General features: G+C 30.9%; 1 protein-coding gene across 3 annotated transcripts in view; it reads left to right on the top strand.

The window, feature by feature from the left end:
* Positions 1-3107: 3107 nt before the first annotated feature.
* tbr1a (T-box brain transcription factor 1a) overlaps positions 3108-13574 on the top strand; it is a 29091-nt gene continuing 18624 nt past the window's right edge. For all 3 annotated transcript variants that reach the window (XM_073916456.1, XM_073916457.1, XM_688029.7), the window contains exons 1-5: positions 3108-3699; positions 4439-4593; positions 4714-4835; positions 8826-8984; positions 9090-9151. In XM_073916456.1, coding sequence (XP_073772557.1) covers positions 3191-3699; positions 4439-4593; positions 4714-4835; positions 8826-8984; positions 9090-9151 — 1007 coding nt within the window. In that variant the 5' untranslated portion in view covers positions 3108-3190. The remainder of the gene's footprint in view (positions 3700-4438; positions 4594-4713; positions 4836-8825; positions 8985-9089; positions 9152-13574) is intronic.

Raw genomic sequence — 13574 nt, 5'->3', positions numbered from 1 at the left:
TACTCAAGGTAAAATAAGGCAGTCAATTTTTTTTCTCTTCAAATTTCAAGTTCAAATTCAACCTTTTCTAAAGAGTTTAAATGTGTCAATTCTGAGTTTATTATTGTGCATACTAAATTAAAATCTCAATTTCACCTCTGACTTGCAAAAGCAAGTTCTCACAATTTTATTCTTCCATTTCAAATTTCCCAATCTTTTTCAATTAGACTTCCGAATTTCAATGGGGTATATGCCGAGCTAGTGTTGTTCCCATACTGATAAACTTCCGGTGACCTGTTATTGTGAGTTTTTTTCCATTTATACAGTTCCTTTTACAGCATCGATGTTGTAATGTCATTAAAATACAGTCAGTTAAACAGACTTTGGCAATTATTTAGTTACTCAAGCATAAAACGAGACAAAAATCTGTTTGCTTTAAAAAAAATCTGTGAATTTTTCATTTTTTATTAGAAAAATAAAATGATCTGCTCTCATTTTCTGTTTATGTATTCATTAATTTAATGTATAAAAAACGCATACCAATTTCGGCAGTTTGCTTTATTTTGATTGTAATTTAATATATTTTTAAAAGAGTAAAACGTAAATCATAATTTTTAAATTCCAAAAATATTTTGATAACAAATCTATATTCTAAAAATATTTACGCCCATCAGATTCAGCAGGCTAGCGCGGAAGCTCCATTGAATATACTGGGGTAAATAAAATGCTTGTATTATAAAGACATGACGGGGAAAAAGTAATTTAATGCAGTGCTTCTTGTACAATCTGAGATTCACTTTATATTGGATATCACTCAGCCAGTGGAGATCGCTGATTTTTAAAGAAAACAGACCTTAAATGCGCCGATTTTTGCATTGGCATACAGATCACAGGAAACGATTAACCCAGGTTACTGGCAAATTAAAAGTCCTATTAGCATGCTTTGGCATGCCGAGCTAGTGCTGTTCCCATGCTGATACACTTCTGGTGACCTGTTATTGTGAACTTTTTTTCCATTTTATATGGTTCCTTATACAGCATTGATGTTGTAATGTCATTAAAATACATTCAGTTAAAAAACTGTAGCATTTATTTTGTTGCTCAAGCGTAAAATGAGACAAAAAGCTGTTTACTCGCACGCGCCCATCAGAATCGGCAGGCTGACGCAGAAGCTCCATTGATTATACTGGGGTAAAATAAATGCTCATATTATAAAGATATGGCGGGGGAAATGTAATTTAATGCAGTGCTTCTTGTACAATCAGAGACCCACTTTAAATCGGATATCACTCAGCTAGTGGAGATCGCTGATCTTTTAAAGAAAACAGACCTTAAACGCACCGGATTTTGCATTGGCATTCAATTCGCTGGAAGCGCTTAACCCAGGTTACTGGCAAATTAAAAGTCCTATTAGCATGCTTCGCCATATACCCCATTGTAGAATTTTAATCATTTCTTGTTTCTTGCCCACTGAGAAACCTAATAGTAAAAATCACTTGATGAAATTAGTTAGTATATACTTTAAGTATTTTTGACTCTAATGCTACACTTTAAAACCCAAAAAATTAAGGTAACCCAAACCATTTGGAAATTGATTGCAACAAACCATTTAAGTTTAAAAACTAATCCAGATGAGTACTGTGAACTTAATCCATTTGAGTAAACAAAGCAATTTGAGCGCAGTTGCACCCAAATGAAGAGAACTCATACCAACTGAGTACTGTAAAACCCAGTAAGTTAAGAAAACTTAAAACGCTTGAGGAAACTGATTGCCACAAAAATCTGTTTGAGTACTGAACTTACTCCATTTTTGAAGCAATGAGGTATTTCTTTAACTCATTACCTCCAACACTGAGTTCAAAACTCTCTTCAAATGAGTAGAATTAACTTTCAGTCAATTTTGAGTTGACTACACAGTTGTCTGTTGGGTTTTACAGTGTAGTAGCAGTAGCAAACCATTTGAGAAGCTATATCGTTGTTTGGACTTAATTTGTTCACTTGACTGAACTCGTACCGATTTAATAACTAGACTTAAAATGTTTCACTTATGAATACTCTAAATGTTTTTGATATGATATCAACACATATAACGTGTATCTTACTCATTATATGAGTTTACAGTACAAAAAACATTGTTTTCAAAACCTAAATGGTTTGCCGCAATCAAGATCATCAAACAGTTTGAGTTAACTTTTAGGGTTTTACAGTGTGCATATGATAATTATAAAAATTTGTACATCTCAAAAGTCCAAACTGTGTTATATAAAAATGCACAATTATGCCTATTTTTTTTTTTTTTATTTAATTTGGCGGAAACACTATTTATATTTTTCCGTTTACAGAGCACTATAGTGATTTCTCCTATTATAGTGATTGTTGTCTGCACTGTAAAAATAATTATTTATTATAGATGATAGTAGGTTGCTTCAAAATAAGTAATCAATTATTATAAACATGTCTTCAAATGGTAGTTAAAATGCTTTTCTAATTACTTTGCCTTAAAAGTAATTAAATACTTTACTCAATACAACTCGATCTAAATCAAAAGGATAGTTATATAAAGTATATTTTAAAAATTAGCATTTAGCTTTTTTTAATAGATATAATACTGAAGATAAAGACGTGTCAAACTTTAAATGTTTCATGTTTCATATGTACCATATTTTGTCATATTTTTTTATTTATTTATTGTTTCAATTCATCAACTTGATAAATGTTACCATAGTTGATCTAAACATTGATCTGTTTTTTTTATTGATTTGCTTATTATTGGAATTTTAGTTAAATGTATTGTATGTTTTAATTGTAATTAGATTACCTAAAAATAAAGTAATTCCCTACTCTATAGGCTATTTCTGTAGCAAAGATGAATGAAAGCAATTCTTCCTTTTAACTTCTGTTTGAGTTACATGAAACTGACTTAAAGTTGGAACCTTAACTTAATTGCTCAAATTACAGTAATTAAATGAGTCCTATCGTTTTTAAAATGTGGTAGCAGTGACATTTGCTGTAAGCTATTGAGAAACCGCTTACAACAGCTTTAATGCTAATTGTAAATACCAACCCATTCTGCTGTTATCAAATGGGGAGCAACGTCATTTTCCTATATTAAGCTCCGTTAACAGCCTAGCACTGGCACAGGCACACGCAGCAGATGGCATGAAGACCCAGTCAAACCCAGGCTGAACTCCGACAACTTTCCCAGTGAGTTATGCACCTGCAGCAGCAGCTCATCTCACCGGCCAACAAACCGGTGAGTCTGGACAATGGTTTCCCGCACATCATCATGACCGCCGCCGCGGGGGTCGAGCGCGTCTCCTCCTCCTGCTCCTCCGGGGACGCGCACGAGCCGCCGCTGAAAAGACCAAGAAGCCCGTCACCAAACGCGCGGGAGACACAGGATAACGGAGAGAGCGAAAACAAGCCGGAATCAAGCGACCCCCGGACAGATTTCGCCTCGGAAATGTTCTCGTATGCGGGTCAACATGTGGTGCCAGCGCTCTCGGGTCACTATATGAGTCCTCAACCGGTCATCAGCAGCGGCTTGTACAGTGGGATGAGCTACTCGTACCCTCAGCCGTACGAACAAACTTACGCGAACGCAGCGGTCTATTCGTTCCCCGCGGTGTCCGGTAAAGCCCAGGTTTATCTGTGTAACCGGGCGCTGTGGTTTAAATTCCACAGACACCAAACTGAAATGATCATAACTAAACAGGGCCGGTGAGTCTGCTTTTTTGTTTCTTTAATTTTCTTTTCTTAAAAAAAGGTTGTTGTTATTTTTTTTTTATAAAATATGATCCGCTCTCATTTTATGTTTATGTATTTAATTATTTATTTATTTATTTTAAAAAAAATTGCATACACGTCTCGGCAGTTTGCTTTATTTTGAATGTAGTTTGATATATTTTTAAAAGGGTAAAACGTAAATCATAACTTCTAAATTCCAAAAATATGTTGGAAAAAAAAATCTAAATTCCCAAAATATTTACGCGCGAATGACATGGAAATCCCTTTTTACTTTTAAAGATAACCTTCAGTGATCAATAATAGTAATAATAAAATACATTTTACTATTTTAAAGGCTTGTGAAATTGAATATATCATTTAAAGCTTTATTAAGACCATTGATACGAAAATGACTTATTTAAAAAAGAGAACTATTCTTTGTGATTTCTTATTATTATTTGTGATTTGTTTAGTGTAAAGGTGTTTGTTTAATATGATTGTATTCTGTTTGAACAAACAGCTTTGCAATATAGCCTACTATATCACTTCATTAGACCTATTGCGCTGGCTAATTGTTTAGTTATGTGATAAAGATATTTAATTATTTAGCATAATTATTTTTTCGGGTAGGCTATAGTGTTGGGGTTTTAATGTTTTTTACATATTTGTATTGTTTATTTACATTTAGTTGCAACTTAATTTTGATTAATTTACTCTGTTCACTTTCCTCCAGACGGATGTTTCCGTGTCTAACTTTTAATGTTTCTGGTCTTGACCCGGCGGGTCATTATAATATTGCTGTGGATGTAATTCTGGCGGATCCAAACCACTGGAGGTTCCAGGGCGGAAAATGGGTCCCCTGTGGCAAAGCGGACACTAATGTTACCGGTAAACCCTTCTGTTCAACCAACTCCGTGTGAAATGTCTTCCTCTTTTTAAATCATAGATTTTAAGAGCAAAAATTATTATAAATATTAGCCTGTGTATGAAACTTCTTGCTTATTGAAGGAAACCGAGTGTACACGCACCCGGACTCTCCAAACACCGGCGCGCACTGGATGCGTCAGGAGATCTCTTTCGGAAAACTTAAGCTGACAAACAACAAAGGGGCTTCCAGCAACAACACTCAGGTGGTTTATATTTTATTGTTCTTCGTAATAAAAAGCAGTGGTGACTAATGGGTCAGTTCAGCAAAAAATAAGTAAAATTAAATAAAATAGCAGCTTAGGTTTAAATCAGTAGCCCATGACATGAAACCGATTTCATCTTAATTATTTAAAAAATGTATTATTAAAAATGACATTATTGGTTGATGAACGTTCTATGTTCAGTTCTTTTCATAGAGATGCAGAGTTAAAAGTTGTTCCAAGTGGCCAAGTGTTTTATTTATTAAATTACTGTAGGCTACACCAAATTATTTTCATTATATCAAAGGTCCTTACAATCTAAAACAGCTAATGTACCAAACCTTTAATGCACGGCTCAAGCATTTATTAAACAACAAAGAAAAAAAGGCCATAACTGTTGCCAATTTACACTCAACTCCTTAAGCAACTTATAATTTTAACAATAATGAATCATTTTAATAATAATTACACTAAAAAGTAATCAAATTGTTGGGTTTGTTCATATTATTTCCATCCTTGGGTTAAACAGTCTAACGTTTTTTTTATGTACACACTGTATTAACCTTCAAGGCCTTTAGTTTTGAAGCAGTAAATGTCCTATAAAGTGCATTAAACATGTAGTGTAAATTGAATTGTTTTTGTAACTTCATATCAAGCAGCTCCTCCCTTTATTAAAGAACCAACAGCGTTTGATTATATCACCATGCAGCTCTGCCAAATCAGCATTTGGCAAACAAAAGTCGACCTAACCATTTCATTATCTCCATATTAAATACATAATTTTATTTAGAATTAAACTGATTCAAAGTCGTTTTGTTGTCTCATTTTCTGTGCGTGTGGTTTATGTGACACACTAAACCAGACTTCATGGAAAGCATTGTGTGCTATGCCTATGCATCATTTCTGCCACAGTTTTATCATTGATCTATTTATAGGCTAGGTGGTGTTATGCTTTATTCTGGAAAACATTTGATTGGACAAAAAATCTGACAAGAAGCTGAAGTGCAGAGTGATGTCATCTAATTTAATTATCCATATTAGCCGAACCGAGAGACTTTTAATGTTGAAGTCAAAATTATTAGCCCCCTTTTAATATTTTTTTCCTTTTTTAATGTTTCTCAAATTGTTTAAGAGAGCAAGGCAGTATGTCTTATAATATTTTTTTCTTCTGGAGAAAGTCTTATTTGTTTTATTTCAGCTAGAATAAAAGCAGTTTTTATTTTTTTTTAAACTATTTTAAGGTCAAAATTATTAGCTCATTTAAGCTATATTTTTTCGATAATCTACAGAGTAAACCATCGTTATACAATAACTTGCCTAATTACCCTAACCTGCCTAGTTAACCTAATTAACCTAGTTAAGCCTTTAAATGCCACTTTAGGCTGTATAGAAGTGTCCTGAAAAATATCTAGTCAAATATTATTCACTGTCATCATGGCAGAGATAAAAATAAATCAGTTATTAGAAATGATTTATTAAAACTATTATGATTAGAAATGGGCTGAAAAAATCTGCTCTCTGAAAAAAAAATAAACAGTGGGGCTAATAATAATTCAGGGAAACTAATAATTCTGACTTCAACTGTATCTTCTAAATATGAATTTTGTCATTGTTTTGGGGCATACTAGCTTATGGACAACCTCACATCTAGCATATTCATAATAAAAGCCCAACACTTTCATTTCAATTTTATGGAGACAAACATACAGTTTTGGTGTCAATAGAGATGCACAGACTTTCACATTTTCTATCTCTGTAATGTAATACTCCATCAAAGTCTATATAGGAATGGTTCATGTTTTACTTTTACTTTCTTTACTGTCCACAATTGGAATCATCTTAATTTTTGGCTTCACCACACAAACAGATCAACTTTCACATTACACACATCACATAAAAAACGGGCATCACCAATACACTCAACGTTATCACATATAGCACATTTAAAAAAAAAAAAAAAAAAAAAAACTTTAAAAAATGTAATTTAAAAACCTTTACATACTTAGAACCCAGTATTTAATATTCTAATGGCAGTCGGCACGAAGGACATTAGATACACATTTTTCTTTACTTGAGGTTGCCTAAAATGTCTTTTTGATGGCAAGATGATGTGCTTTCTGTTTAATTCTCATTGAATAAAATTAATTTAGCTGACTTTGAACTTTACCTACAATTGCACTGCCAATGTTTTTTACTACTTGACACAGTTTTTGCTTTTCCTTAATTGGCAACAGTCCATACCATACAATCATGTTAAAACTCACAACTCTTTTAACCAAGTTCTTGTATACCATCTTCAGAACATTTCGACTCACCAAATTGTTGTAACCCTCCTAATGACATATAATCTCTGCAATGCTTTTTTAAAAATGCACTCTGCATTTACAGCAAATGTTAATCCACTATCAATAAGTGTTCCTAAATATTTAAAACAGCCAACAGTCTCTATTTCATGTCCCTCAAGGACCAGATGTTTAAACCCTTGATTAAGGACTAGTTTATTTCTGCTAATTATCATCTCCTTGGTTTTATTAAAACTGATCTCCAGTGAACTGATCTCCTTTTACACCAATTTTGAAGCAAATTTATATAATTATAGTACAAGGTATCTCCTTCTGTTCCTATTTTAGTCAATCGACCTACAGTATAAGTGCCGTTTTCATTATAAGCTTTAAAACTTTGGAATTAGCAATGGAGGCTTGGCATGAGATACTTAAGAAATTTTTCCTTAAAGCAACAGTTCACCCAATAATGAAAACCCAGATTAAAGCCTTGAAGTGGTTTCAACCTTTGAGCTTCTTGCTTTTGTTGAACACATTTGATACTGGTAGCCATTGACTGGCATTGTAGTCACCGGCTACCAGTTTCAACATTCTTCATAAAATCTTCACTGTAAAACATTTTGGGTCCCACACAATTCCTTCATGTTGTTTCAACACAAACCAATTAAGTTAACTTAATTCTTTTTTACAAATTTAAGTGGATTGAACACAGAAAATTAAGTTGTCCCTGCCCAAAAAGTAAGAGTTGTGTTGTTTTAACTCGATTTAAATAAGTTTGAACAAGCAGCAAACATCATTTCTTTTAGTGTTCTTATGTGTTCAACAGAAGAAAGAAACTCCATTACATTCGGAACAAGCAGAGGAAATGAACAAGTCGCCAAAGCCGCCAAAACAGCCCTAGCAGGAAAGCTGAAGGAGTGTAAAATCCCACCTTCAGATCTAAAGCCACTAATGAAAGGCTATATTATAAACAAATGGCAAACCGGATGGGATCAGTGCCCAGAAAATAAACTTTTTGAAATTCAGCCTGAAATGGGAAAAAAAATCTCATTTATTTCTTAAGTCAAGACACGATGAGATTGTTTATAGAAGATGCCGCATTGGACGCACAAGACTTACACATCAACATTTACTTAAATGAGAAGAACCACCAAAATGTCTGTATTGCGACAGAAACCAAACTATTAAACATATTCTTGTAGAACGCCCCATTTTTAATGTTATCAGACTACAATTTTTATCTGGAGAGACATTAAGTGAAATATTTTTAAATGTGAATCATCTAAAATTGTAGAATTTTTTTTTTTATCAAAAGGAAACCTTAAATAACTATTTTAGATTTTTATCTTGTATATTATCATTATTATTATTTATGTATTTTACCTTGAGTGTTATTTATTGCTGTTAGTGACTTTTAATTATTAGGACATTTTTATAATTATAGAAAATTGGTATTTATAAAATTTGGTAAACTTGTGGTAAGCAGAGGATTAGTAAATGATGACAGAATTTCTATTTCAGGGTGAACTATCTTTAATTCAAAAGCATAGTACTGTATGAACGAAACCTGTTAAATTTAATGGAAAATGTCAAATAAAAAAAGAAACCTTTTATATCCTTGTATTTTTTTTATATTTATATAAAGAGAGTGTAGATCTCATGGTGGGTGTAATGGCAAACAGAAGCCTGTTTTTTCCCTTTGTCTTTCAAGATGATCGTCCTACAGTCTCTCCATAAATATCAGCCAAGGGTTCATGTGATTGAAATAAACAAGAATGAAGATGAAGATACCAGCGATCCTGATGGAGTTCAGACGTTCACCTTTCCCGAAACGCAATTTATATCTGTCACAGCTTACCAGAACACAGATGTAAGATCCAGCATTCTGCATTCATTTACACTGCATTCATTCACACCATGAAAAAAGTAAATTAATTCGAGCTGATTTAATGAATATCTTACTTTGTGTCCTCAGATAACTCAACTGAAAATTGATCACAATCCATTTGCCAAAGGATTTCGGGATAATTATGATACGTAAGTGCATTTCTATACAAATTCATGCATTTATTGATTGTTTCTCTTTTAGTTTTTCTAGATCGGTTTCATTTTTATTTCACTGTAAATGATGAATTCATACAAAATTGTAATTTAAATGTAAAATATTATTAATAAAAATAAAAACGTATTTTAAATTTTTTTAAAGATATTTTATATGTATTTCTGCATGCATTCTCTGTGTAAACGCAATTTGTTATAACAATAATTATTAAAAATTGTATTATGTTGTACTTTGTTTTATTAAATATTGTACTCATACTACTACTTCCTTTAATAATCATTATATTAAACTTTAGTTTTTGGTAGCGCTTTATATTGCATTCACTGTCCATCTAACACATACAGTAAAACAAATTAAAATAATTACAGAAATAATATTATTATTATTATTATTATTATTATTATTATTATTATTATTATTATTATTATAGTCTATATTCAGTCATATTTAACCAATCATGCCCAGATTATTAGCATGAAAAAATATTGATTTAAAACCCTGCCTGTTCAAATGGGGAGTTCCTCAGGGTTCAGCATTAGGTCCAGTTTTGTTTAGGATAGATGAGAGTGAGAATGAAAGTAACATTTTTCATGAAACCTAATCAGAATCAGTTGTTATTTTGTATTAGTGTAGAACGACTGCAATATAACTTCACTTTAAGCAAAATTTGTTACATTAATACTTTTGACCCCGTCAGCAGGGATGAAAGCAAAACAAACGGGTGGGTCAAAAGTTACACAACAATATTTGCTAGATCTACTGGCTCAATCTTGTTTATTCTAAATATATCTGGCCATGATCTTGTTAATGTTAATCGTCAAATGTTTCAAAAGAAATCCACCAATGCAAAATGTTAATTTTCAACTATGTTTTGAATAATTTGTTATTATTATTGGCAATATACATTCATTTCATAAAACATGTGAATAAAAATACTAAACTATAGAAGCCCGTTACTGCCATGACATAAAATGCATGGTTTGGGATCTGTAGAGCTGCGCATCCATAATTTTGCTCTTCAGTGTTTGGACTCTCAGTAGAGATTATTAAACCACACTGAACTGAGCTAAACTGAATTGAACCTAAACTCTGAAAACTGAACTGGCACTGTTTTAATTTACTATGATCTTATATGTGAAGCTGCTTTGACACAATCTACATTGTAAAAGCCCTATACAAACAAAGGTGAATTGAATTGAATAAAATATGAATGATTTGCAAGTCATAATTATGATTTACTTTCTCATAATGACTTAACATCTCATAATGATGACTTACTTTCTCATAATAATGACTTTACATCTCATAATAAAGACTTAACATCCCATAATAATGACTTACTTTCTCATAATAATGACTTAACATCCCATAATAATGACTTCCTTTCTCATAATAATGACTTAACATCTCATAATAATGACTTAAAATCTCGAAATAACGACTTACAGTAGCATCTCGTAATAACGACTTAACATCTCGTAATAACGACTTAACATCTTGTAATAACGACTTAACATCTCGTTATAACGACTTAACATATCGTAAAAATGACTTAACATCTTATAATAATGACTTAGAATCTCATAATAATGAATTAACATCTCATAATAATGACTTTACATCTCATAATAATGGCTTAACATCTTATAATAGTGACTTTACATCTCATAATAATGACTTAACATCTTATAATAGTGACTTTACATCTCATAATAATGACTTAACATCTTATAATAATGACTTAGAATCTCATAATAATGACTTTGTCATAATAATGACTTTACATCTCGTAATAATGACTTAACATCCCATAATAATGACTTCCTTTCTCATAATAATGACTTAACATCTCGTAATAACGACTTAACATCTCGTAATAATGACTTAACATCTCGTAATAACAACTTAACATATCGTAATAATGACTTAACATCTTATAATAATGACTTAGAGTCTCATAATAATGAATTAACATCTCATAATAGTGACTTTACATCTCATAATAATGACTTTACATCTCATAATAATGACTTAACATCTCACAATAGTGACTTTACATCTCATAATAATGACTTAACATCTTATAATAATGACTTAGAATCTCATAATAATGACTTAACATCTCATAATAATGACTTAACATCTCGTAATAATGACTTAACGTCTTATAATAATGACTTAAAATCTCATAATAATGAATTAACATCTCATAATAGTGACTTTACATCTCATAATAATGACTTTACATCTCGTAATAATGACTTTACATCTCATAATAATGACTTTACATCTCGTAATAATGACTTAACATCTCATAATAGTGACTTTACATCTCATAATAATGACTTAACATCTCGTAATAATGACTTAACATCTCGTAATAGTGACTTTACATCTCATAATAATGATTTAACATCTCGTAATATTGACTTAACATCTCATAATAGTGACTTTACATCTCATAATAATGACTTAACATCTCGTAATAATGACTTAACATCTCATAATAATGACTTTGTCATAATAATGACTTAACATCCCATAATAATGACTTTGTCATAATAATGACTTAACATCTCTTAATATTGACTTAACATCTCATAATAGTGACTTTACATCTCATAATAATGATTTAACATCTCATAATAATGACTTAACATCTCATAATAATGACTTTGTCATAATAATGACTTAACATCTCGTAATAATGACTTAACATCTCATAATAATGACTTTGTCATAATAATGACTTAACATCTCGTAATAATGACTTAACATCTCATAATAATGACTTAACATCCCATAATAATGACTTTGTCATAATAATGACTTAACATCTCGTAATATTGACCTAACATCTCGTAATAATGACTTAACATCTCATAATAGTGACTTTACATCTCATAATAATGATTTAACATCTCATAATAATGACTTAACATCCCATAATAATGACTTCCTTTCTCATAATAATGACTTAACATCTCGTAATAACGACTTAACATCTCGTAATAACGACTTAACATCTCGTAATAACAACTTAACATATCGTAATAATGACTTAACATCTTATAATAATGACTTAGAGTCTCATAATAATGAATTAACATCTCATAATAGTGACTTTACATCTCATAATAATGACTTTACATCTCATAATAATGACTTAACATCTCACAATAGTGACTTTACATCTCATAATAATGACTTAACATCTTATAATAATGACTTAGAATCTCATAATAATGACTTAACATCTCATAATAATGACTTAACATCTCGTAATAATGACTTAACGTCTTATAATAATGACTTAAAATCTCATAATAATGAATTAACATCTCATAATAGTGACTTTACATCTCATAATAATGACTTTACATCTCGTAATAATGACTTTACATCTCATAATAATGACTTTACATCTCGTAATAATGACTTAACATCTCATAATAGTGACTTTACATCTCATAATAATGACTTAACATCTCGTAATAATGACTTAACATCTCGTAATAGTGACTTTACATCTCATAATAATGATTTAACATCTCGTAATATTGACTTAACATCTCATAATAGTGACTTTACATCTCATAATAATGACTTAACATCTCGTAATAATGACTTAACATCTCATAATAATGACTTTGTCATAATAATGACTTAACATCCCATAATAATGACTTTGTCATAATAATGACTTAACATCTCTTAATATTGACTTAACATCTCATAATAGTGACTTTACATCTCATAATAATGATTTAACATCTCATAATAATGACTTAACATCTCATAATAATGACTTTGTCATAATAATGACTTAACATCTCATAATAATGACTTTGTCATAATAATGACTTAACATCTCGTAATAATGACTTAACATCTCATAATAATGACTTTGTCATAATAATGACTTAACATCTCGTAATAATGACTTAACATCTCATAATAATGACTTAACATCCCATAATAATGACTTTGTCATAATAATGACTTAACATCTCGTAATATTGACCTAACATCTCGTAATAATGACTTAACATCTCATAATAATGACTTAACATCTCGTAATAATGACTTAACAATTCATAATAATGACTTAACATCACGTAATAATGACTTAACATCTCGCAATAATGACTTAGCATCTCATAATAATGACTTAACATCTCGCAATAATGACTTAACATCTCGTAATAATGACTTACTTTCTAGTTAAATGAATTAACATCTCATCTCTTACTTTCTCATACTAATGACTTGACATCATGTAATAATGACTTATTTTCCCGTAATAATGACTTTCTCGAAATTACGAGAAACTTATAAGTCATTATTTTGGGATGTCTCATTATTACAGGCTTTCATAGTAAACTAATGCAGAAGTGA

The sequence above is a fragment of the Danio rerio genome, chromosome 11 (assembly GCF_049306965.1).
Source record: "Danio rerio strain Tuebingen ecotype United States chromosome 11, GRCz12tu, whole genome shotgun sequence".
NCBI classification, from domain to species: Eukaryota; Metazoa; Chordata; class Actinopteri; order Cypriniformes; family Danionidae; genus Danio; species Danio rerio.
This window is presented reverse-complemented; position numbering and strand designations above follow the sequence as displayed.